The sequence below is a fragment of the Danio rerio genome, chromosome 23 (assembly GCF_052040795.2).
Source record: "Danio rerio strain M-AB ecotype USA chromosome 23, GRCz13ab, whole genome shotgun sequence".
Taxonomy (NCBI): Eukaryota; Metazoa; Chordata; class Actinopteri; order Cypriniformes; family Danionidae; genus Danio; species Danio rerio.
The window spans coordinates 47,951,053-47,977,500 of NC_141043.1; the positions used below are offsets into that span (position 1 = coordinate 47,951,053).

Sequence of the window (26,448 nt, forward strand, 5' to 3'; positions counted from 1 at the left end):
TCCAGGGTCACATATATGACACTCTTATTGTAATATATTTCTATACCTTTAGTTAGCTATCTCTTCTTCTCTCTTGTCTGTAAATAAGCTAAATGTGTGTAATTTAGGCCATTTACACCAGTCCTGCCAAACAAAAATAATGATTTAATAATGCATACACTGAATCCACTGACTCAAGTGGGTTTTCTTTCACAATAATCAAAATAATGAATCATATTATGCTGTTATTTTCTTGTTTTTGGCAACAGGTTCAGATCAAAAGGACTACATCTCCCAGAAGTCTCCTCCTCCTGCAGCAGAGTGGGAGGGTCTCTTTAAAACTCGCAGAGGCGCTAATTCCATACGATATAAAATGCTAATATGACATAAGTCATGTTTTATTAGTTATCCGATCATTAGTCGTTGTTATAAGCGTAAATTCAGCGCGGAAGAACTCTCACAGGGGTTGTTTACACATGTGACGACTGCCTGTTTCGAGTTCCCGAACGTTCTCCAAAGCAGAATTATGGGATTCTGCTCAAACACATACTCTTGTTAAATAAACAAATGCATTTTGTCGTCAATTTGTTATATTTTACTGATTTTGACGATAATATTTAGTGTCTAACGGGTCAATTCAGGCAGTCCGCTGGATACCTATTAAAAGAGGAGGGGCGGTGACTGCGAGCACATGCCTTCATTTAAAGCTCCGCCATTGGTTGTTCGAGGGGCCTTAACGTATATCGCGCTTTCTGATTGGCAGACGCGACTGTCCGTCAGGCTTGGTCTGTGGTGGAATATATAAGCGCGCTGGTCTGCTGTGCCACAGGGCGAGATGGAGCACTGCGAGTTCAAGCGCTCATGAACATTCGACAGATCAAAGTCTATTTTTAATCAGCACCATTTTAGCAAAGTGTTTTTCATATCTGCAGTAGCGCGAGTCAAGTGCAGCTGTGTGTTTACGTAGCTCTAATGAGCGCGGGTCTGTGTACATAGTGTGTCGTGTGCGCTGTTTTTGTTTGATTTTTGGCGTTCGTGTTTACTCTCAGCGCGAGAGAGCCGGAGAAAATATCTCGCTCAGTACTGTGTGTGTGTGTCTGTGTTAACGGACGTGTGCGTTTGTGTCGGAAAGGGGGGGAGCTTTCGAGAGTCGCGTTTCCGTTGCATTATTCATGAGCGTCGCGGTAGCCCCGCCCATAGGCGGAGTTAGTTAAATTAACGCGCCGTGGAGCTGTTAGATGAGCCAAATGTAACACGTGGGTCACAAGCACATCAGTGCCCATAAAACAATACAGAAAGCAGGCTCAGAGTAGTCAAGTAAGTACTCATCTGCAAGCGTCACACATTTATATCTTGTATATTGTACTTGAATGGTGTGTTTCTGTGTTTCCAGCGGCTGATGGATGTCTACTGTGATGTCAGTGCAAAGTGAGCTTCCTATTGCTGGTGGGGCAGCAGGTTTACTGGCCCACCCGCCGTCCCCACTGCAGACCATTAAAGATGAGGTGACCGCTAACATTGTGCTAACCGAACTCGCAGCCAATCACGTGACCCCACAGGATGGGGTTACCGCCGAGGGGCCCTTTCAGATTAAAAATGGCCTACAAACTCGAACTGAAGTGCAGACGCAGAAACTGGCGCAGAAGCGGCGCTACAGTATGAACGTGGCGTTCAAACATCCGAGTCTCGGTAAGCGAAGACGCCGCGCCAATTCTGAATGCGATCCTGTGCTTCCTACTAACTTCCTGCTGGGCGGGAATATATTTGATCCGTTAAACCTCAACAGCCTATTGGACGAGGAGGTCAGTAAAGCGCTTAATGCCGAAACGCCCAAATCATCGCCACTCCCCTCTAAAAACCGAGACCCGGTGGAGATTCTCATCCCGAAAGATATTACAGACCCGCTGAATTTAAGCGGCAGGGGCGGAGATTCGGCTGCCGGTGTGTTGGTTTCTCCAATGAAGATCAGACGCAGACACCGCAACCGCCATCATCCTGGAGCGACCACAGGCGTTGCCGACCAATCAGATTGTGAGAAGTCAAAAACCAATGAAACGACATTATTTCCTGTAGCTAATCCTGAAGAGGCTGCGAACAGTGCCGTTCTTCCGCCTGTCGAGGAGTCGCCGCGTCCGTATGAGCTCAACACCTCGATTAATTGCCGCGATGAAGTGGTGCAACCTATTCTGCCACGGCGTAAGTCACACCCCTCTGCGTCTAGCTCCGCCCCTCAATTACTCTCTAGGTCCGCCTCTGCGCCCCATCCGTCCAAACATCGGAAGCGCAGACGAACTGTCAGTCGCTCGGACTCTCGCCTGTCAATCACACCAACTCCGCCCACCAAGCGGCTAATCACACACACTCAAACCTTTCACACTCCAGTTATAGGCGGAGCCAGCGGAGCTCCTCCCTTGGGGGCGGAGCGAAGCCATGAACAGCAGCGCAGGCCGCGGCGCAAATACCATAATGGAGCCTACAGCCGTTACTATGGCTACCGCACACCATCGATGACCGACGACCCACGATTGGCTCTTTTTAATCCCGAATGGTTCTCTGGAAAAAAAGTTCTAGATGTGGGCTGTAACACGGGTCATGTGACCCTTGCCATCGCCAAACACTGCAGCCCCGCCCACATCCTGGGCTTGGACATTGATGGCGCGCTGGTGCAAGCCGCCCGCCAGAACCTGCGCCATTTCCTGTCGGAGCTGCAGGACAGGCAGCAGGCGGGAGCAGGTGAGGGGTCAGAGGTCACGGGGCTGGTGCCGCTGATGGACCTGCAGCTGGTGTTACCCAGGTTTCCTGTCTCCTTCATGCGCTGCCGCGGACCCATCGCCGCTCCTCCCATAATGCATCAGTCTCCAGGCCAGTTCCCCAGCAACGTCTGCTTCCTGAAGGTACACTAACATAGCTGAAGCAGCAGATCTTCCTGACGTGTGTGTGTGTGTGTGTGTGTGTGTGTGTGTGTGTGTGTGTGTGTGTGTGTGTGTGTGTGTGTGTGTGTGTGTGTTATTGGATGTATAATTAATGTTTGGATTTTGCACACACAAACATCTGTCTGTATTTCTATATATGGAATCTATCTATCTATCTATCTATCTATCTATCTATCTATCTATCTATCTATCTATTCATCCATTCATCTATCTATCTATCTATCTATCTATCTATCTATCTATCTATCTATCTATCTATCTATCTATTCATCCATTCATCTATTTATCTATCTATTCATCCATTCATCTATTTATCTATCTATCCATCCATCCATTCATCTATCTATCTATCTATCTATTCATCTATCTATCTATTCATCCATTTATCTATCTATCTATCTATCTATCTATCTATCTATCTATCTATCTATCTATCTATCTATCTATCTATTCATCCATTCATCTATTTATCTATCTATCCATCCATCCATTCATCTATCTATCTATTCATCTATCTATCTATTCATCCATTCATCTATCTATCTATTCATCTATCTATCTATTCATCCATTCATCTATCTATCTATCTATCTATCTATCTATCTATCTAACTCTATTCATCTATCTATCTATCTATCTATCTATCTATCTATCTATCTATTCATCCATTCATCTATCTATCTATCTATCTATCTATCTATCTATCTATCTATCTATCTATCTATCTATCTATCTATCTCTCTCTATTCATCCATTCATCTATTTATCCATTCATCTATCTATCTATCTATCTATCTATCTATCTATCTATCTATCTATTCATCCATTCATCTATCTATCCATCCATCCATCCATCCATATCTGTCCGTCCGTCCGTCCGTCTTGTCTGCCCATCCATCCATCCATCCGTCTATCTATCATAGTTCTATCTGTCTGTCTATTTATCTATATTTCTATCTGCATCCATCAACCCATCAACCCATCTGTCTATATCATGAACATATATAAAATAACATATACACCTCTTTTTTTACAAAATATTGGAAAAATATCAGTTTACAAATTCATTTGCAATTATTAGAAATGTACTTATGCACATAAGATCAAAATATTTCCTAGAATTTTTTTACATGCCCTATATTATTATTATTTGGCCACATATTACATTTCTGGATGGACTCGAAAACAGACTATTAAGCGTCAGTGCGGACAATTGGACAGTTAATTGCATAATTGCAATTATTTCTTAGAGAAAAGATTTGTTCCTGACCATTTTAGTCATATCACACATTAAAGTGAATTTTATATTAAATTGTGGTGTACACAACAGTCTCTTGACATGCTGCATCACAGACACCAATATTTTAACAATTTTTTAAAAATGAATCTCTTTCTGGACATCTGATATTGGGCAACGTTTATTATTACAATGTGTTGAGTCTCCCCATACAGTTTAATGAAGGCCTGGAAGCAGCGTCACGTGATGCCACGCCGCCAGCCAGCCAATTACCACAATCACCTCTAAAATAATAGGACATTTTATGTTATTAACTTATTTAATATTTAAGTTTTTTTATAAATTTATATTAAATATAAAATATTTCTGTGTAGCTTTATAAAAAATGAAAAATCCGTTTGTTCTTTGAATTTTTGGATTGAAAATTTGCATTTGAATAAGCAGCATTTCTCAGTCTGTGTGTTTAAATCTCACTTACCATAAACTAGTGATAAATGTTTATTAAAACTAAAGCTAAAACCATCAAATAGTTTGTTCAAATTAAAATAATTACAGAAATTAAATGAAATTAAATATGTCAGGACATTCAACTGGACTGTTAGAGTCGTTCATCTTTGATCAGAATCTGAGGATGTGCTTCCGCTCTGGAATCTCCACCTTCTTTTGATGTCAGTCTGACTGATTGGCCAGAACATTCATAGCTACGCCCCTCCAATGTAAACCCCGCCCTTTCTGAATAGTACACTTCAGTAGCCAGAGAAGTCACAACACTGAAGTTTGTAGGAAGTGAAACATCCGCTTTAAGCAGACTTTAAGCCTGTTTCAGATTCATGCTAACACTTTCTTTCTTTCTTTCTTTCTTTCTTTCAATTAAAAATAAATAAAAAATAACATTTAACATTTTTAATAATTTATAAATATAAAAATTTATATTTATTTAAATGTTATTTTTTTTTTATTTTTATAATATATTTTATTTTTACAATTATATAAAATATATATATAATTTTATTTATTTTTATTCATATTTATTTTTCTTTATTTATATATTTTTAATTATTATTAATATTAATTTATTCATGTTTTCATGTATTTTGGACCCTCTGGTATCCATTATTTATACTGTTCATGCTCCCTGCAAAACAAGGCTTCCTATCTTGAGTATTTCTAGTCATGCAGACAGAGTTGTGTGTGTGTGTGTGTGTGTTCAGCCACACCTTCCTTTAGTGTCAGGTTTTGACATGCCCCTGTGAGTGTGTGTTTTTTCATGTTTTTATATCCTGGTGGGGACTTAAAGGGACACCACCCAAAACAGCAAATTTCCTCATTTACTCACACTATTTTATTACTATTTTTTTATAACGCACATTTCTTTCTTCTAAACCAGTTTGATTTTCATCTGTTGAACTCAAATAAAGGTATTGTGAAGAACGATGGGGGGGAAAAGGAGCCATTGACATCCATAGAAGGAACAAAAAAAACTGTACAAGTCAATAGCTGTTCTTTTTTCGCAGCATTCTTCAGTGTATCTTCATGTGTGTTCAACAGAAGAAAGAAACACAAACAGGTTTGGAATAAGTGGAGGATGAGGAAAAGATGACAGAATTTTAATTTTGGGTTGAACTGAGTTTCCCTTTAAACCCGAATGCACAGAGATTCATGGGGGCCATGGCTGAACAATATATCTGTTTGAGCATCGATCGTGCATATGCGCAATAGTCACATCACAGGATTACATTATTTATTAAAGATTAAAACACAAAGTTTTTATCTTTAAAAATTCCTTTATACAATTATGACCCTGTTATTTTAGGTTGGATTGTTTAATTTCTGTGCTAGACTTGTGTTAGACTCCCAAGAAAACCACGAATGCCATGTTTATATACTTGTAATTTATTATAACTAATTCATTCGTTTTCTTTTGACTTAGTCCCTTATTTATCAGCAGTCACCACAGCAGAATGACCCGTCAACTATTCCATCATGTTTTACACAGCTGATGCCCTTCCAGCTGCAACCCATTACTGGAAAACACCTATACACCCTCATTCACACACACTCACATACACTATTTCCAATTTAGTTCATCAGTTCCCCTATAGCGCATGTGTTTGGACTTGTGGGGGAAACCGGAGCTCCTAAAGGAAACCCATTCTAACACGGGGAGAACATGCGAACTCCACACAGAAATATCAACTGAGCTAGCCGAGGCTCGAACCAGAGACCTTCTTGCTGGTAGGCCACAGTGCTAACCACTGAGCCACCGTGCTGCCATAGTTATTATAATATATATGCAAATGCACTGCACAGAAGAAGACTCATACCAGTATAAATAAATGAAATCCTTCTAAAAAGAGCTACTAAAATCATCTGGTGTAATTATATTCATATTGCAATATATAAAACAAAATATCGTAATGTCAGACGTTTCCAATATTGTGCAGTCCATTATAAACGTGTGTGTGTGTTTGTGGGATGTCCTGCAGGGCGATTATGTGCCGGACAGTGATGCGGCAGTGGTGTCACAGAGCGCGGAGTATGATGTCATTCTGTGTCTGAGTTTGACCAAGTGGGTTCACCTGAACTACGGCGACGCTGGAATTCAGAGGCTGTTTGGGCGGATCTACAGACACCTGTTACCTGGAGGAGTGCTGATCCTCGAACCGCAGCCCTGGAGCTCATACAGCCGCCACAAGAGACTGACGGTAACGCACACACACAAGCTAGTGTTGTCAAAAGTATTGAATTTGATAAATTTTAAAAACGTCCATTTCCTGCTATCATGTAAGTGCTGTTGAGCCTGTTCTTAAACACCGCTTATAGGCCATTGTGTTCACTTGCTCAACAGAAATGATTGTCATTGGCTGTGATGGTCATCAGTTCACTGCGGTTTACCGAGTGCAAACACAGTTACACAGACACTAGAGCACTTTAACCGTTTCATATGTATGATCGCCCTTGGCTGGTTTTTGAAGTGTACGATCACACTGGTGTGATCAGCTTTGACTGGTCCCTGAACCGTACGATCACACCAGCATGATCAGCCTTGACTGGTCCCTGAAGCGCATGATCACACTGGTGTGATCAGCCTTGACTGGTCCCTGAACCGTACGATCACACCGGTGTGATCAGCCTTGACTGGTCCCTGAACCGTACGATCACACCGGTGTGATCAGCCTTGACTGGTCCCTGAAGCGCATGATCACACTGGTGTGATCAGCCTTGACTGGTCCCTGAACCGTACGATCACACCGGTGTGATCAGCCTTGACTGGTCCCTGAAGCGTATGATCACACTGGTGTGATCAGCCTTGACTGGTCCCTGAAGCATATGATCACACTGGTGTGATCAGCCTTGACTGGTCCCTAAATCGTACGATCACACCGGCGTGATCAGCCTTGACTGGTCCCTGAAGCGTATGGTCACACTGGTGTGATCAGCCTTGACTGGTCCCTGAAGCATATGATCACACTGGTGTGATTAGAATGTTCAGAGCGCTCGTCATCAACTGCTAAAATTCTAATCTGACGGCGCATGCTGAGGCACAGCAAGAGGTGCGCAGCACTTGTCAGATAACAATTTTTTCGTGCTGTCAGACATTCAAATACACATGACTACAAGCAAAACTTACCATTTACTATTTGTAAAATATATGCTGATGTCTATGAAGATGGCAATAATAATTATTTTTCAATATAACTGTGCTTTTTTCAAGTAAGATACACACTGTTTATGTTACTAGAATATTTTCTCTATTCCCAGATAAACAGTTGCTTACCTTCATGAATTTCAGAAGAAAATTATGGATAAACATGACTTAAATCCAGCAGCTCGGATCTCTCCTGTGGTTTTTGCTTGAGGGGATACAGCTGCAATCAGAAGTTAATGAGAAGTATCCTCAGCTGTATCCTATTTAGACTTTACCGTGCTGCAGGAGAGTGTGAAGTCTAGATGCGATACAGATGAGGATACTCACTTCAGTATAGCATCATTTTTGTGACACTACAACAAATACCGTTTTTACATTACAGTAAGGGTTGGGTTTAGGGTTGAGGTAGAGGTAGATGCTAAAATTACACAGGAATTGTATTTTATAAGTAATATGAAAACTTGGTTAACTTCCAATTGTCGCTGCATCTTTTACAGTAACAACGACGTCGCCCATTTCCCATCATATAACAAGTAATATGAGTATCATTAAGCTGTTTAAAAGACGAAATGTATGTTCTATCACATATTTGAGGATCAGAAATTTCACAATATAATTTGAACTTTTGTCAATGTTTACAGAAAAGGCCAAAAAGAAGCAAAATACGATATATACAAATTCAATTCATTTCCAGAGCACTTTTATAATGTAGATTCTGTCACAGCAGCTGAACACTGAAGTTCTAGTAGATTGAAACGTATTAGTTCAGTTTTCAGAGTTGAAGTTCAGTTTAGTTCAGTTCAGTGTGGTTTGATTTTCCACACTGGACTTTTTAAGTTCATCGATGCACAGCTCTGTAAGTCCCAAACCAAACAAGCCAGTGGCGAGGAGCAAACTTCAGCAACTGACGAAAGTGAATGCACAACCATTTCTCCTCTGGCCAAACATCTTGTGAAGAGTTGCAGTCTAGGCATCGGAGGCTGGAGAACACTCATGTAGGAGAGTCAGCTGGAGCATTGAAAACTCACACGTGAAAGGGTTAAAGCCGTGCACTGGAGTTGCTCTTCAGTCTTTCAGCATTGCCTTTTACATTATTACACTGAACTAAACTAAACTGCATTTCAACTGTGACGAATGAACGAGGCCATTTCAGTTAATGAGGGCTGTTTCTCAATTATTTTAGTAATAATGAAAATTAGAGGCGAGGCAGTGGCGCAGTAGGTAGTGCTGTCGCCTCACAGCAAAAAGGTCGCTGGTTCGAACCTCGGCTCAGTTGGCGTTTCTGTGTGGAGTTTGAATGTTCTCCCTGCCTTTGCATAGGTTTCCGCCGGGTGCTCCGGTTTCCCCCAGAGTCCAAACACATGCGGTACAGGTGAATTGGGTAGGCTAAATTGTCCGTAATGTATGAGTGTGTGTGTAATTGTGTGTGTGGATGTTTTGCGGCTGGAAGGGCATCCACTGCGTAAAAAAAAACTTGCTGGATAAGTTGGCGGTTCAATCCGCTGTGGCGACCCCGGAATATTAAAGGGACTAAGCCGACAAGAAAATGAATGAATGAATGAATGAAAATTAGAAACCGTAATATTAAAAAGGCTTGAAATTGCGACTGTTTTGGTCGCATATGCACCCTAAATTTATCCATGCGACCTCAAAATATAATTGGGAGCATTTGTGCGACTGCATAAAATTGATGTCGTGCAACTAGTTTTCACAGCAAAATGTTCAGCACATGTGCGGATTTAGGAGGCATTCACGCATTAAGCATCTTTACACCTAAAAACACCAAACATAGTGCTCAGGAATGGTTTAAAACAGTTTACATGTCAACTTGCTGCAGTAAACAAAGCCTGCAATGCTTGCCCCGCCTTTAAGCTCTTCTTATTGGCCCACTGCGCTAGAACAGAATGCGAATGGATTGGTTAACATCAGCTGTCAATCACTCCAATGACAGGGTGCCACAGCTAGAAAATGTAAAGGTCTGGATTAGAGAGAATGAAAACAACACTGGCAGAATTAGTTTTAGAAACCACCTAAAGTTACTAATAATGACACATCTGATCAGTGATCATGTACTGAATGTCAATACAGCATTTACACTTTTCTAAGAGTGCATAAAATACTTCCAGTGTTTAAAGTCGGCTGTGAAAATGACTAAAGCATTCACCATATAGCCAGTGTGAGGGAGTTTTCAGGTAACAGTGTTTGCCACTGAGTCTACACATTAAGCACGAGATGCTCTAACGTTATTTAATCCTTCATTTAATCATCAATCGTGCGACTGACACTGCATTCGCCATCGCTAAAGAGCATGCATTCACTGATGAAACCAATATTGCAGATCATGAAAAGACCGTTATATATTAAGATGAGGTATGCAAATAATAAGCTCTATGTCAATATCATCTGTTCAATATCAGACAGCACCCGTGAGAACAGCACAGTTATTGTTAATTCAGTTCATCTCATTCACGTCAAGCAGGGCGTGCAGGGCTGGTGAGCGCATGCAGGTTGTGTTTATTTGTAAGTTGTGATTAGAGTGCTAATACATAATAGCATCTGTTCATATAAAGCGTGTAGTAACAGTGCTCATCACTTCTGGTGGGTGCGACTAAATTTTGTCTGGTGCGCCTACATTTTGGAAGTTAGGAGCAGTGGTGCTACCAAGAGAAAAGGTTCATTTCTGGCCCTGAATTAACCATCAGAGGATTTACTGTGGTTTACCTTGAAATCCGTAATCGAGACCTTAGATCTGGTAAATGTGGTGGATGTTCTCTGATTGATGGCGTTTGGTGTGTTGTTGTGTTTTCAGGACGTTACACGCAGGAACTACAGCAGTATTCGACTGAAGCCGGATAAGTTCAGCTCCTTCCTGATGGCAGAGGTGGGTTTCAGCAGTTATGAGCTCATCGGGACGCCCCGCGCCAGCCCTAAAGGTACGACACATACGCAATATTCATACAACAATACATCCAGTGCTTATTTTGTAAATTGCAAGGTTCGATAGACCTACTTTAATTCTAGTCACCTTTATTTCTATAGTGCAGGGGTCACCAATCTCGGTCCTGGAGGGCCGGTGTCCCTGCAGGGTTTAGCTCCAACTTGCCTCAACACACCTGCCTGGATGTTTCAAGTATACCTAGTAAGACCTTGATTAGCTGGTTCAGGTGTGTTTGATTAGAGTTGGAGCTAAAATCTGCAGGATACCGGCCCTCCAGGAACAAGTTTGGTGACTACTGCTATAGCGCTTTTACAATGTAGATTGTGTCAAAGCAGCTTCACATAGAAGATCCCAGTAAATTGAAACTGTGTCAGTCCAGTTTTCAGAGTTTAATAGACTGCTTGGAGCCAACTTGACCAAATAATAGCTACTGGTGAAGTCCAAATTATTCACCATCCTGTGATAGCCCTCCAGCCGCCTCTAAAATGTCATTATAATGGATAGTAAATCTGAACACAAGGGTTGGGTTGTTTTGTGAATACAGGCCAAGAGTAACTGGCTTGACTGAACCAGTCGTTAAAATCAGTAACACTGAGCCCTGAACTCCTGCAAATGAAGAAGTGTAGATGTGTGTAAACAATATTGAAAGACTCTGGAAAATCTGAGATCAGCGTTTCGTTTCCTCTTGATGAGTCTGCCGTGATGCTGAGCTTCTGCACAGAGATCAAGCATGTCATCTGGGACTAATAATAGGCACGTCAAACTGTTCAGAAGTAAAAATGTTGGTTTCTGCAGGGCTTTAATAAGAGATCAATTCAGTTTGTGTGTTTTTAGTTTTTTTATACTAATTTAAGGTCAATAAAATCATACTTTTTTGATGCTGCATTTTCTCTTTGACCTTTAAGCACAAAACAGGATTGTGCTGCATTTGTTTATTTAAGTCGGTAGGCAAAATTGCATTAAATGGGTTACGAAGATCCGTTTTTCTTTTATGGCAAAAATCATTAAAGGGTCATGAAACCCCCCCTCTTCCAGTTCAAGTCTACCATTTTAAAAAATGCTCCATGATGAGCGTGGAGCGCTGCGAGCAGAGGGAGGAGTGGGTGTGCAGGGGAGCAAGCAGGGGAGAAAGGGGAGCAAACCACTGTTGTCAGTTAGCTCACAAAATCAGACACAAACCGTGAGAAGACGCATGATTTTATAGTTTACAACTTAAAATGCAGAGGAATAAACAATATATTGTAATTTCATATAAACATAACCACAGTTTGTTCTATCATTATAAAGAGCAGAGGTGGAAAGAGTAATAAAATCTTGTACTCAAGTAAAAGTAAAGTTACATGTCTATAAATCTACTCAAGTAAAAGTAAAAAATAACTAATTAAAAGCGTACTCATGAGTAAAAAGTAAAGAGTAACTATTTCTCAAAATGGAAAAGACGATGTAAATCTCCAATTAGTTGTTTTAATTTGTAAAAGTAATTTTAAAGATTAAAGACCAATGACAAAAATTATATATTTTTTAAATGTTTTACAGATTATCCTATTTAACAATTTACACAAATTCACAAATTCTAATGCAAAACATCTGCGTGTTAGGTAAGTGAGCCATGTGCACACGGACTTTTAATTTTCAGCCAGGCAGCCCAGTGGCTTCCGATGACGTCATTCCATTTCAAAATTGTCATGTTTAAGGTCTGATTTATTCAAATCACTGCCTGTTAGATATACGATATGAAGTGGGTTTCAGATCGGACAAGAAGCACTGCAATAAGGTCCATTTCCCCCCGCCATGTCTTTAAAACATGACAGTTTGTTTTATGCTGTGTTCACACCAGACGTGAAACGCGCGGATAAATCGCGCTATTCGCGCGTAAATAGCCGCGTGAACATTTGAGTTTACTCGCTTCATTCGCGTGTCAAATTCACTTCAGAACAGATGCGAATTCGCGTGATGGGCATGACTCTAGCTTCATAGCTAAATGGCTAACATGGATTTTATGAAGAAAATAACAGTGTTTATGTGCTTTATGAAGGATGATAAACAGCGTTGATACGTTTAGGGCCGTGTCTGAGTCCACTACATCCTTTCAGGGGAGCATTCAGCTCTTTAAGCTCATAGACTCCTCCAGAAACTGAACCTGGCTGATGGAGGTTTTCAGCGGTGCTTCTGACTGAGCCCAGCCCAGTTTGATGAACTTGTTGTCGGTGTCTGCTGGGGGATTTCCCCTGGGACAGCGACAACAGGCGATACGTCATAATCACGTCCCCACAAGAGCAAGCTCCTGATTGATTAACGCAGCACGAATGACAGCTGAAGTTCAGATTTTTGAACTCGGGTAATTCGCGCGAACTAGAGAGAAACGCGCAAAACGCTTTCCATGCACACCGCGCATTCGCGCCGCACCATTCGCGCGTAACGCGCCGCAGGATGTCTATTCGCGCGTTTGCATTGACTTAACATGTAAATCACTCGCGCTTGACGCGCGTTCCGCGTCTGGTGTGAACGCAGCCTTACCCCGGTATTTTGGTTGTTGCTAGATCGGATACAGTTGCGTCCGAAAGTTAACAAGAATTATTCATATTATTTATTAAATTTCACATTTGTTGTGTTTTATTAACGTCAACCCCAACCCTAAATCCAACTGTCACAGTAACGTAAAAACAGTAGTTGTATTGAGTATTATTTATGCTATCTATTAAATTACCCAATAAATTGTATTTTTTAAAGCCCAGCCCCACCCTAACTCTAAACCCAACCATCACACTAGTGTAAAAATATTCATTATTGTTATACATTCATTCATTCATTTTCTTGTCGGCTTAGTCCCTATTAATCTGGAGTCATCACAGTGGAATGCACCACCAACTTATCCAGCATATGTTTTAAGCAGCGGATGCCCTTCCAGCTGCAACCCATCACTGGGAAACCCATACACACTCATTCACACACTACAGACAATTTTTAGCCTACCCAATTCACCTGTACCGCATGTCTTTGGACTGTGGGGAAAACCAGAGCACCCAGTGGAAACCCCCGCGAACGTGGGGAGAACATGCAAACTCCACACAGAAACGCCAACTGACCCAGCTGAGGCTCTAATCGGCGACCTTCTTGCTGTGAGACAGCACTACCTACTGCGCCACCACAAATAACTATTGTCATACAGTGTCATAAAAATGCTGCTATATTGATGTGCATACCGCACATCCGGCGACCCGCGTATCCGATTTAGGATAGTGGTTATATTAGTCGTTAAAACATCGTTCATTTATTTTTACGCTTGAACAACTAAATGAATGCTTAAGTCTATTCAACTGAATGTATTGTAATCACATTACAACATCAATGCTGTAAAAACAACCTTGTGAAATTGAAAATACTCACATTACGCTATCACCGGAAGGTTATCGGTGGCTTTAAAACTCTAACTGTGTATAGAACCTATTGTGCATAAACAGTTTTTCTCCAAGTCCCCGTTAATATCTAGCCTTTGTGCTAATGAACATTAGGAATGTTACAAACACAGTTAGCTCCGCTGCGTGCACCGCGACAGAAACCCACGCCGCACCGAGCTGCTGACTCGAAGCTTTGCCGCGTGCACCTCGACATTAACCCACGCCCAGAACTACGAAATGCACGGCGCTGCGCCACGCAAAAGGTACATGCAATAAATCCGATTACAGCGATAATGTGGAGAATATTGATCTTGTGTTGAGCCCAATTAGCCTTTCATCAAAAAAAAAAAGAGCAAGGGTGTTCCTTTAATGATATCGCTTTGACTCACACGCTGAAAATGGCGGACGTGCAACAAGAAACTGAGGATATGATCGTGATGCAAGGCTGTCAATCAATATTGGTGGGCGGGGGCACTGCTCTCCTACATAAAGTTGCAGTCGGTCTGAAAACCGCTCCAATTGGTCCACCGTTTTTTTGTTGTTAAATTGAAGAGAGAAAAAAAGGAGTGTGTGTGTATATATCAGCCCAATATGACATGTCTATACAGTATACTTACACACATGTCTGTCCAAACAGCTAGAAAAGTAGATTTTTCACCATAGGTGCCCTGTAAACACAATTTTAAAATGACATAGGCGGCATCCCCGCCAACCATCACATGGATGTATGAGTGGTCTTTTCCGGAAAAATTCCAGAACATCCTCTCCTGTGTGAACAGCACTTTCTTGAATTTAACGGTAAAGTCATTCAGGATATTTGCTGGATATTTACCGGTATCACTGTGTAAAAAGGGCTTCTGTCACCATCTTGTGGTGCAACCATCTTTGCTCTGCTCAGTGATAGGCTAATGGCCGCTGATGCGCTGAATCTCCGAAATTATACATATTTCAAATAGGCTCTATCCTGCATAGTGTCAGTCTAAACCAGCTACATTCTCAGCTAAAAGGTCTCAAGAGTACATGACGTTCTCCAACAGCTGCAATATTTGTCAAAATCTAGTGAGTTTATTCATCTGCGGTCAGTCCATGTGGGCGGAGTGATACACGGGTGATGAAAAGGCTGTACGAGTGCTGATATTGCAGAATATTGCACTGCTATCAGCCAATCAGATTCGAGGACCAGACAGAACTGTTGTATAAACATATCTAGCTATATTTCCTTATACCTGTACAGTTGTTCATGCGCTCCTCCAGTTTCCACTTCACACTGAGGTTTTTATTCTGCTTTGTTTGTCCTCAGGTCTCCAGAGGTCTGTTTACCTGTTCCACAAAAGCCCCGCCTCCAGCAGGAAGTGACTTTCAGGAAAAGCAACGGGATTGTTTTTAAATCCTCTTCATGATCTGCTGATTTCAGCCAAACACGCATACATTTGTAAGAATAAGGTATGCTGAGGTTTGTTCCTTCCTGTGCCCTGTCGGAGGAGGGCTGGACTACTTCCTGTTTGCTCTGTTTTTGTTTTTTAAACTGAATCAAACCCGTTTGACCTTTGACTGACTGCTTCTGAACTCTGATTGGATTGGTCAAATAGGTGCTAGTGTGTGTGTGTGTGTGTGTGTGTGTGTGTCATTTACAGACTGATCTGAGTGACGCTCTTCTGAAACACACACACACACACGTCAGTAAGCGAGGTTCATGTGTGTTGTTTTTGAGACACATGCTAATAAATCTGATGTGCTTCTGATCTCTCTGTTTGGTTTCCTCCTGCTAATGATGTTATGAAGGCGAGTGTGTTTTGTTGGAGTTTGTTCACATGATGGTGAATTTGAATATTTTGATAGTATCACTTTACAGTAAGGTTGTGCATTTACTAACAAACAAGCAATCAACAGTACATTTATTACAGTATTTGTGTTAAAGGGCCATAAAAGCCCCTTGTTTCAGCAGTGTGTTTTCACACCTCTACTTTGAAAAAAGTCAGAAAAGTGGGCGTGTCCAGCTCTGTTCAGGGGGGAGTGTCGGAGGAAGAAAAGAGGGATGGTGTGGGAGTGTCTATTTGGGCGCGTTGACTTTCAGAGTCAAAAAACACACACACACACACAGGGGAGAAAGTGACTGTGTTTACATGGACATCTGTAGTCGAATTATTTGCCAAATTATTAAACGGTGAACTTTAACGTCTTTCATTCAGGGAATTCATTCATGTCCCTCGCGACAAACGAGATATATGATTCGAGGTTCTGCTCTAAGCGTGTATTTTTCATGCAATGTTTGATACCGCACGGCGAATGAGAGAAAAAAACCTCTGCATTTCCCGGAAACTTAGATGCACACGGCAGGTAGCGTCAGAAAGCCGTGTGTGTTATTCCGGTCACAAAATGCGGTGAAAATCCTACACGAGGTTAAAGTTTGGTTGTGGTGCTAACATGTTTACACTCGGTGCAATAGTTAACTTAGTTCGATACAAACAAACTGAATAAACAAAGAGCACTGGTCGCTCACTTACCAAATCTGTAGAGACAGGACAATCACCAGCAACTAGAGCCGCGTCTTTATTAAGAGGAGACTACAAGCGAATCCGGATCTCAGCGTTTGCAGATGAGAACAGCTCTCAGGTAAACAATAATCCTCCTTAGACACGTAAGTTACGTAAGTTATTGTTGTGGAGCGTCGCGTACACTGTTAATCCACACGTGACTCCAGCTGAGCTCTCACAGAGAGAAAATGAAAACAAAACTTCACTGCAGCAAACTATAAAAGCAACACTTCACGCTTGTTTTGCCAACACAACGTGGCGTCTCTGTCGTCTAAACACTGTGACAGTAATGAATATTAATGAAGTTGCACAATAGAGCGCGCTGATTGGTTTGAACCAAGCCTTACTCATGCATTAATGCAGCACACTGTAAGACGTAATAAGACACACTCTGGCTCAGACGTCCAGTCTGCACGCTGGAATACACGCTATTATCTCATGACCGTGACGCAGCTTCAAAAATTAGCTTCAAACTGGAAGTACGAATTTGCTTGAAATAACGCAAAAACAACCAATTTTCACTTTTTTGTGAGATATAGGTGTCCTAATAGTGTTTATAGCAGTGTGGGACACATATATGACTGTCAACAGCTCTAAACATGTGTTCTGGTGTTTCGTGACCCTTTAATGTTTGATAATGAAAATACTAAGGGTGTGAATCTACACTTGTCTCACGGTTCGGTTACAATGATCATGCCATCTATTCGTTTCAATTCGACATCTTGGTGCATTGATGATGCTTTACATACATAATTAGATTTTTTCTTGACAACTATTTTTTTAATTAAAACTTATAAATATATTTATATATTATTTGTAATACAATTTTGACCTTTAATTCAGCAGTCAGATATATGAACTGTACCTTTAATTTGACCTGCTCAAAGAAAACACTCTTTCTGAATGTATCAAACAAAACTCCAACACATGCGCAGAAGACAGCACAAGCATTTACAGCAAATAAACTCATGTCAATATTACCCCGCTTGCTTTTTTAGCGCTGACAATCGCAGCCTTACACCCCTATAATTGGTTATTGTCTTCACCTGCTCAACAGAAAGAGCTGCGATCGGCTTTAGAAATTAAAGCGCTGTTCACCGATAAGTGACACGGGATGAACAACTGCATAATACGCGGTTAGAGATCTGCGCAGGACTAAATGTTAAATCCCGCTCGCACCCGCCAGGGGCCTCATGTATCAACGCTGCGTACGTACTAAAACTTTGCGTACGCCAGGTTTCACGCTCAGAATCGCTCACGTTTGGATTTACTAACGATGAACTGAACGTGGGGATGTGCGCAGCTCCACGGCAGCTTCATGGCTGGCGTACGCACATTTTTTGTGCGTGTCTGTTTTATTTCCATTGGCGACTCCTAGAGGCAGTTGTGTTAAATTCCTCTCTACAAAGTGTCTGAGCAGTGCAATGGCAGCTGTATGAGACGGGTTCAGCAGGTATATAAGGTTTCCATACCATACAGTTGACCAGCCAAACATTAAAGCACAATTTGCAGCGGTCGCCTGTTTTCCCAATGTAATCTGAGCGATCTACTGCACGCACATTGCTATAAAGACACTATCTGAAGATGAGTTTACGTGAATCAGAAACATTTCCATTCAATAAATGTGCAAATTAAATATGATGCACAAACTTATTAATGATTCCTACTTGTTTTCCTCGTGATAAATAGTGGGCAAAATCTGATATGTAGCAGGGAAAAAAAAGAATGACTTCAGCAGATGCTGGATTGGAACCGAGTTCATGCTCGAACGTGTCAAAACATAATGACATGCGTTTTACGAACTGCGCCACCCAGACTTTTAAGAGTAGTACATCTGTTTGCACTTTTTTTTAATGCACTCAGTGTGATGTTTAGACCCAACTGTGTTAACCGCATCAGCTAAACTCTCCCACTCTATTTTTTTCTTTTGTTGTTAATTCCGGAGGACAAACTTGCAAATAACACCGTTTTCCCCCGGTCTACCTCTGCAAGCAGCACCTTCAATTCACATTCTGTTCAAAGTTTCTCTTTTTGCTTGCTTTTTCCGTTGCTTTTTCGTTGGGTTTTGCCAAAGTAGAGTCATTAGCATATTCATACAGGGGAGGAGGCAGGGAGGGGTTTTGCGCTCCGTTTCATGTTTATTCGGATGTACAAAGAGAATATGCGTGGGATTTGGCGTACGCAGTGTTTCATGCATCTGATTTTTTTTCTGCGTACGCACATTTACAGCTTTTTGCGTACGCAATGTTTTAGTATGATTTCCACGCAAGTCTTCGTACATGAGGCCCCAGGTTTTAGCCCGAACCCGTCCGCTCCTGCTTACATTTAGCATTTGTTGTCCCGCTGCCTGACCCGTCCCGCTTTCTACCCGCCGCGCCCGATCCCGCTAAAAAGTGGGGGGAGAACAAAACCGAAAACAACCCAGCTATACAGAGTCCAGACAGGCTATAACAAGCTGTCTGTATAAACACACACACACACATAAGCACAAAGCACACAGACACACACACACACACACACACAGCAACAAACAAGCTAAGCACAGCATCGCGCTATTTCATTTACACACATGCATACGCTTGCTCGCTCGGGAGTCGGGAGCAATATTTTTGCAGGCCCGCTCCCGTCCCAAATTAAACCCGTTACCGACTGCTTCCGTGCTTTATTCGGAAATTTATTCCCGCGCCGCAGAAATCTGGTCGGCTTCCGCGGGAATGCAGACCTCTAATACGCGGTTATCACAGGTAAACCATAATAGACGCAGTGGAGAAAACTCACACCTGTGACCCACAATTACGCTTTGTGGACCCACGTGTCTGGACCCACAATGCTTTTACAGCCAAGAGGAGAGGAAAAGTTACCTCACAAACAGGTCAGCGGGTCAAATGTCCAAAGTGAGAGAGAGAGAAGCAGAGATGGAGTTTTACAGCATTTCTCCCTAGTAGTGAAATAGCGGCTCATGCCATGCCATTCCTCAGTGTCAATGAAAGACTGTTCAGCAAACTCACAAGCAGTTGAACAGTGCATAATTATCTACCTTTTAAAGTAATAGGAGTGTTTTATTTAGTTACCCCTCGCCTCCTTCGGCATGTTATTCTACTGCGACATCGCGCATAGGAGATAAATGACGTCAGTACTCAGTGGTGTAAAGTAACTAATTACAAACACTCAGATGACTGTAATCGAGTAGTTTTTCTCAGGAATTGTAATTTACTGAGTAGTTTTATAAATGTGAACTTTTACTTCTCCTTGAGTACATGTTTAGTGCAGTATCGGTACTTTTACTCCACTACTGTCCTTCAGCCTGCGTCACTACTGTATTATTTCTTGTCTATGTGGATTAGAAGAATCAGTGCTGTGATTCCTGTCTAATCACATCACACTTAGAAGGTAAATCACCTCATAATGAACTACCTCAAGACATGGGCGATGTATAACTGCAGAAAACTGTTTGGAAGCATTAAAATTGTCCAAGAAGATGTGCAAAATCTTTACACGCACTGACCCAGAGACTGTGTAGATCAGGGATGCCCAAACACAGTCCTGGAAGGTTGATGTCCTGCAGATGTTAGCTCCAACTCGCCTCAACACACCTGCACGGATGTTTCTAGAAAGCCTAGTATGAGATTGCTTAGCTAGCCCAGGTGCGTCTAATTGGGATTGGATTATTAACACATGAAATGAAGCTGAGGAGACAAAACATCAAGGGCTCTATTTTGATGGTCCATGCGCAGAGCGCAAAACGCAGGGCGCAAACGCTTTCAGGGCGTGTCAGGACGCATTTTTGCTAATTTAGGGACGGGAAATCTGCTTTGCGCCGTGGCGCATGGTCTAAAAGGGTTGAGTTTATTTTCTTAATGAGTTGTGTGTTTTGAGAATAAACCAATCAGAGTCTCATCTCCCATTCCCTTTAAGAGCCAGCTGCGTCACACCAAGAGCGCATTCACTATTTACAGGACGCAAAGTAAGTCTAAGTGGAAAAACTGAGCATTTCACAAGCAAACAGTCAACAGAAAACTGTTAAACAGAGCATCTACTGCGTGAGAATGAGAGATAATGGATCTACTTTCATTTTCACTCTTGGATAGGGAAACCTTTACGCACAGACATCAATTAGTCTATAAATAAATAATTTAGTTTAAGCGCAAATATTCGTTTCAAAACTATTTCTAAATTCAGTTATAATTTCCAGCAAACGAATAAATGAACAATAATAATGAAGTGTGCTCAAAAACCTGAGTTATATCCTAAAACACATGCTGTGCTCCATATAGTCTAAAACCTGCAGGTGGACAAATCTAAGCTTGTTTTAATAAAACAAATATAAATATGGATATAATAAATAATACTGCTAATAATAATAACATTATACAGAAGCAGATTGTTATGAATGAACTGAAAAAGCCTCCCGAGATGAAGAAGACATAAAAGCAGTGATTTTTCATATTTATGTAGGCTAGAAAATAATATTTTTTGTAATATTTTAATCCTTTATATTTATATTCTATATCTATTCTTATTATATCCTATATATATCCTTAATATTTAAATTTTTCATATGTAAAGATATTTGCCTGTTGCTCTCTTGTGTGTATTAAGCAGTGTGTAAGCGAGGTGCAACTTTAGACTTTAGACCGGGTTAGTTTTCGTCAAATGAAAAATCTATTATAGTTTCTCAAAATAGCAACGCGCCAGCGGTCCGCCTCAGAACACCTTCTTTTCTAGACCAGAACGCCTATGGGCGCACATATGAGCGCTAATGCATTTGCTATTTAAACAGCGTAGCGCAACGCCTCAAAACCACTCTTGCGCCAAGCTGAAACAACCAAAAGACTACTGCACCGCGCCTTGCGCCACACTGCGCCGGGTGTATGATAGGGCCCCAAATATTTTGTGATCATATACTGTCTGCCATCAAATACAAGTCAGAGTCAATTTGGGAAATCACCACTTTACTTTTATTTGCGTTTTCCAGACTGTCCCAACTGTTTCTGGTTTGGGATTGTAGTTCATGTTAATACACACATTAACTTCAGAAACTGTATAGTGACCATTTTGACGAATGCTGTTAAAGAAGAATCTCAGCCTATTTTCTTTAATGAGCACTTTGAGAAATGTCTTTTGTCCATATAATTAAAATCAGCGAGTTTGTGTCATGCAGTATCACAGATTAAACACTAGTTTTTATCATTATCATTTCAGTGGCAGAAATGTGCTTCCATACCGATAAGACAAGCTGAGATGTTCGTGTAAAAAGACAGATTTAGAGCAACAATAAAGCACATCACAATTAAACATCTTGCTGTTAAAAATAGTAGCGCGACAGTTCAAAAGGAGCTTTATTTCTAAAGATAGAAACACTAGCAGCTCTGGTAGACCTGTTTGAAGATGTCTGTGTGTGTGTGTGTGTGTGTGTGTGTGTCAGCTGTAGAGGGCAGCAGAGATGTTTGTCTTTGAGAAGCGCACACACTCATGAAGACTGCAAACATTTTTACCCTACTGTACACTATTTTACTGTGTGTTTGTGTGTTATTTACTGCTAATCTGCAAGTTGCTTTATGATTTGAAGTTGAGTCAACTTTTGTTTTACACTTTTTTTTTCTTGCAGTTCGGACGCCATTGGTGAAAAACAAAGCTGATATGAGTAAACTGAGCCCCATTTATATTTTAATGACACCAATGTCTTCCTAACAGCCAGAGGCGCGATTTAACCAGTAAGCGAGAAAAGCAACTGGTTAGAGCCCCATAAAAATCTGGGTCCCCCAGTTAATATCTGGAATAAATTACACACTCTCCGGCCACTTTATTAGGTACACCTTACTAGGTCCGCTTTGGACCCCCTTTTGCCTTCAAACCTGCCTTAATTGTTTATGGCGTAGATTCAACAAGCTACTGGAAATATTCTTCCTCAGAGATTTTGCTCCATATTGACATGATAGCATCACACAGTTGCTGCAGATTTGTCGGCTGCACATCCATGATGCCAATCTCCCGTTCCACCACATGCCAAAGCTGCTCTATTGGATTGAGTTCAGGTGACTGTAGAGGCCATTTGAGTACAGTGAACTCATCGTCATGTTCAAGAAACCAGTCTGACTAGACTAACTTTACAGCTCTCTTAGAATTAAATGTGAGGTTTTTTTTTTTTTACCCCATTCAGCCGATCTCTGTGTCAGGTGGAGCACTTTTAGCTTAGCTTAGCATAGATCATTGATTCGGATTAGACCATTAGCATCTCACAATTTCATGTACTCATTCATTTTCTTTTAAACTTAGTCCCTTAATTCCCCTATAGCGCATGTGTTTGGACTGTGGGGAAAACCAGAGCACCCGGAGGAAACCCACATCTACACAGGGAGAACATGCAAACTCCGCACAGAAATCCTAACTGACCCAGCTGAGGCTCGAACCAGTGATCTTCTTGCTGTGAGGTGATTGTGCTACCCACTGCGGCACCATGCTGCCCTATTTATTAAACAGCTATATTTATTAAAATAATAGTTTAGTAATCGAATATCTTAAGAAATAGAAAGATAATGCATTTAAATTCATGTGAAATATAGCCAGAAAATATTGCAGACTACAAAATTTGATATACATATATATTTTTTGTTTTTCTTAATTTCTTTTAGAATAATATATATATATATATATATATATATATATATATATATATTGTGTATTTGTGTGTGTGTATGTATGTATATACAGTTCAAATCAGAATTTTTAGTCCCACTTTATATTGTTTTTCTTTTTTAAATATTTCCCAAATGATGTTTAACAGCAAAGAAATGTTCACAGCATGTCTGATAATATTTTTCTTCTGGAGAAAGTCTTTTTAGTTTTATTTCGGCTAGAATAAAAGCAGTTATTAATTGTTTTAAAACCATTATAAGGTCAATATTATTAGCCCCTTTAAGCTATAGATTTTTTCGACTGTCTACAGAACAAACCATTGATATACAATAACTTGCCTAATTACCCTAACCTGCCTAGTTAACCTAATAATAAAGTTAATAAAGTGAAGCCTTTAAATGTCACTTTAAGCTGTATAGAAGTGTCTTGAAGAATATCTAGTCTAATGTTATTTACTGTCATCATGGCAAAGAGAAAATAAATCAGTTATTAGAGATGAGTTAGTAATATAATTCAACTTCAACAGTATATATTCATTTATTTTCTTTTCGGCTTAGTCCCTTAGTCGCCACAGCGGAATGAACCGCCAACTTATCCAGCACATTTTTACACAGCAGATGCCGTTCCAGCCGCAACCCATTATTATTTTTTGTTTTCAGTTTTGGCTTCAGTACTGAATAATGTAACATGCTCTATATGTAAGTAAGTGAAGGTTTATTTTTATAGCACCTTTCCCAGAGATTGAGTCACAAAGTGCTTTACAACAAGAGAAAACAAGTAAAAGAGCACACATCGATAAAAGAAAACGTATTAAAACAAGTTAAAATCCAAATACAGAAACATTAATACTGTTAATTAAAAGCTCAACCAAAAAACATGCGTCTTTAAATGCTTATTAAAAAGTTCGACCGATCCCAGAGTTCCAGGTTCCACCACACAGAAGGCACACTCACCTTTAGTCCTACGAGCTCTGGGAATGGCTAACAGGTCTTCAGAGACCGGCTACATGAGCGACTGCGTAAAAGATCTTGAGTATATAGGGGTGCTTGACCATGCAGAGCTCTATATGTAATGACCAGAATCTTAAAATGCACAGATCTATTATTGAGTAGCATGCAAATTACAATATGAATTTAAATATCTGTGAGGAGTGAACTCAGGTAAGCCGGGTACTAACTCTCACCCCATGGTTGTGATGCTCTTGAAGGGATGACCCAGAATCAGTTTTATTGCCCAGTGTGCTTCACACACACAAGGAATTTGTTTTAGCTACAGAAGCTTCCAGTGTATGGAAGGTAAATCCTGCCAGTTTTAAATAAATCAAATAAACATTGAAATTGTTAATCTGATTTTCATTTACATTTTAAAACACTGTTCGCAAAATATCTGCCAAAATTGAAAACGAAATGAAATTATTTAATTTTCATTTTCACTTGGACAACACATCATCCCTGTCATATTGATAATTACAATGAAGTTGCCAATTTAACATTTAATTTTCACTGCATTTTATTAAAATAAAAAGCCAAACTGAAAAATAAAATGCAAACACAATTTTTACAAAGCGTGTTATTAATGTTCACGCTATAATAGTGACACAATTCAAATGAAAATGTAGATTTAAGCTTTCCTTTTAGTGACACTTTTTCATTTCAGTTTTCATTTTCGATTTCATTTTCAACTTAAAGCTGTATGCAAAGCGTATGCTAATCAGTGGGAGGGGCGTATTCAAGTGACGTCGAGTGCTTTCACAGAGCCCGAGGGCAGAAGCACGGTTTTGATGGATGGGACAGCGTTAGTTACTTGTGTAAATACAGTATAACAGAAGTAAAAGGGCAAAACTGTTAGTCAGCTTTTACGTGAAGCAGCTGCTGCATTGGTACAGCAAGAGGAACACGGGACACAGGAGAACGTCAAACTTCCGTACCACAGCAGGAGTCGCGGGCTTCCTCGGTGGGCTGAGAAACTGCAGCGTAAGTGCGGTAGGCCTTGTGATGAAGTCGTATAGTATACTGTATTAGGTCTTGTGACGTTAACAACTTGTTAGTACTAAAATCTTTTAAAGACAACTGAATTAGCTCGGTAAAGTTGATTTTAGGTTTGATATTCGCCAGACATTCATGCACGCAGTGTTAGGGATCATCTGCAAATTACAAATTAAATAAAAAAATAAGTTGAAATGAAAACTGAAATGAAAAAGTGTCACTAAAAGGAAAGCTTAAATTTACATTTTCATTTGAATTGTGTCACTATTATAGCGTGAACATTAATAACACGCTTTGTAAAAATTGTGTTTGCATTTTATTTTTCAGTTTGGCTTTTTATTTTAATATTGGCAGTCTTGACGCGGAAATGCAGTGAAAATTAAATGTTAAATTGGCAACTTCATTGTAATTATCAATTTGACAGGGACGATGTGTTGTCCAAGTGAAAATGAAAATTAAATAATTTCATTTCGTTTTCAATTTTGGCAGATATTTTGCGAACAGTGTTTTAAAATGAAATTGTTAATCTGATTTTCATTTTCAATGTTTATTTGATTTATTTAAAACTGGCAGGATTTACCTTTCATACCAGTGTACATAAAGTGACAACAAAAAATAAATATGAAAAAAATTTTGATAAACATTAAACAGAGATGCAGTTAGTGCAGAAATCTGGATGTTGAGTTGTATGTACAGGTTTGTTATAAATATACAGGTTATAAGGTGCTGTGTACACATGCGAATGGAGGAAGTATTGCATTGTATATTGATATACGGTGCTGTGTACAAGTGCGTATGAGAAAGTATTGCATATATTTATTGCACAGTCGGGGGATATTTAAATGTTCATAAGGTAGATTTTAACAAATTGATTAGGAAAGCTGGCTCTGTGGTGGGTGAGGAATTGGACAATATGGAAACTGTGGCTGAAAGGAGAACATCGTGCAGACTTCGGTCAATTATGTACAATGTAGATCATCCTCTTCATAATGTGGTTGACGAGCTGAGAAGTACCTTTAGTCACAGACTTACCAGCTTAAAGTGTTCCACTGAACGCCACAGAAAATCCTTCCTTCCCACTGCTATCAGACTTCATAACGTCTCCCTCAGTCACTTACCCTTACAGTAATGCTGGTGCCGTATATTTACTTATTACGGG

At 40.4% G+C, this 26,448-nt stretch overlaps 2 protein-coding genes across 14 annotated transcripts in view; one reads left to right on the plus strand and one right to left on the minus strand.

Moving 5' to 3' along the window:
• The window catches only part of tfr2 (transferrin receptor 2), a 1,009,002-nt gene that overhangs the window by 96,300 nt on the left and 886,254 nt on the right, over window positions 1-26,448 (minus strand). The gene's annotated exons all lie outside the window — the stretch shown is intronic.
• On the plus strand, window positions 807-15,876 carry mepceb (methylphosphate capping enzyme b). Of its 13 annotated transcripts, none has more exons than XR_015524154.1 (6): window positions 807-1,296; window positions 1,373-2,873; window positions 6,636-6,854; window positions 10,608-10,857; window positions 10,998-12,550; window positions 13,248-14,677. XR_015524154.1 is itself a non-coding variant. In XM_087307886.1 (5 exons), the coding sequence occupies exons 2-5, from the start codon at window positions 1,383-1,385 to the stop codon at window positions 15,488-15,490; spliced, it is 1,890 nt and encodes a 629-aa protein (XP_087164012.1). In that variant the 5' UTR covers window positions 807-1,296; window positions 1,373-1,382; the 3' UTR covers window positions 15,491-15,876. The 13 variants fall into 13 exon arrangements, 1 of the variants encoding a protein (XP_087164012.1); XR_015524153.1 differs by having other exon boundaries at window positions 10,608-10,844; XR_015524152.1 differs by having other exon boundaries at window positions 10,608-10,836; window positions 11,041-12,550.

Excerpts from the sequence above, each read along its gene's own strand:
- mepceb (XM_087307886.1), top strand. The coding sequence starts at position 1,383 with ATGTCTACTGTGATGTCAGTGCAAAGTGAGCTTCCTATTGCTGGTGGG. Across the intron at positions 6,855-10,607 it reads GCCGCCACAAGAGACTGACG|GACGTTACACGCAGGAACTA; the intron begins GTAACGCACACA and ends TTGTGTTTTCAG. Across the intron at positions 10,732-15,434 it reads GCCCCGCGCCAGCCCTAAAG|GTCTCCAGAGGTCTGTTTAC; the intron begins GTACGACACATA and ends GTTTGTCCTCAG.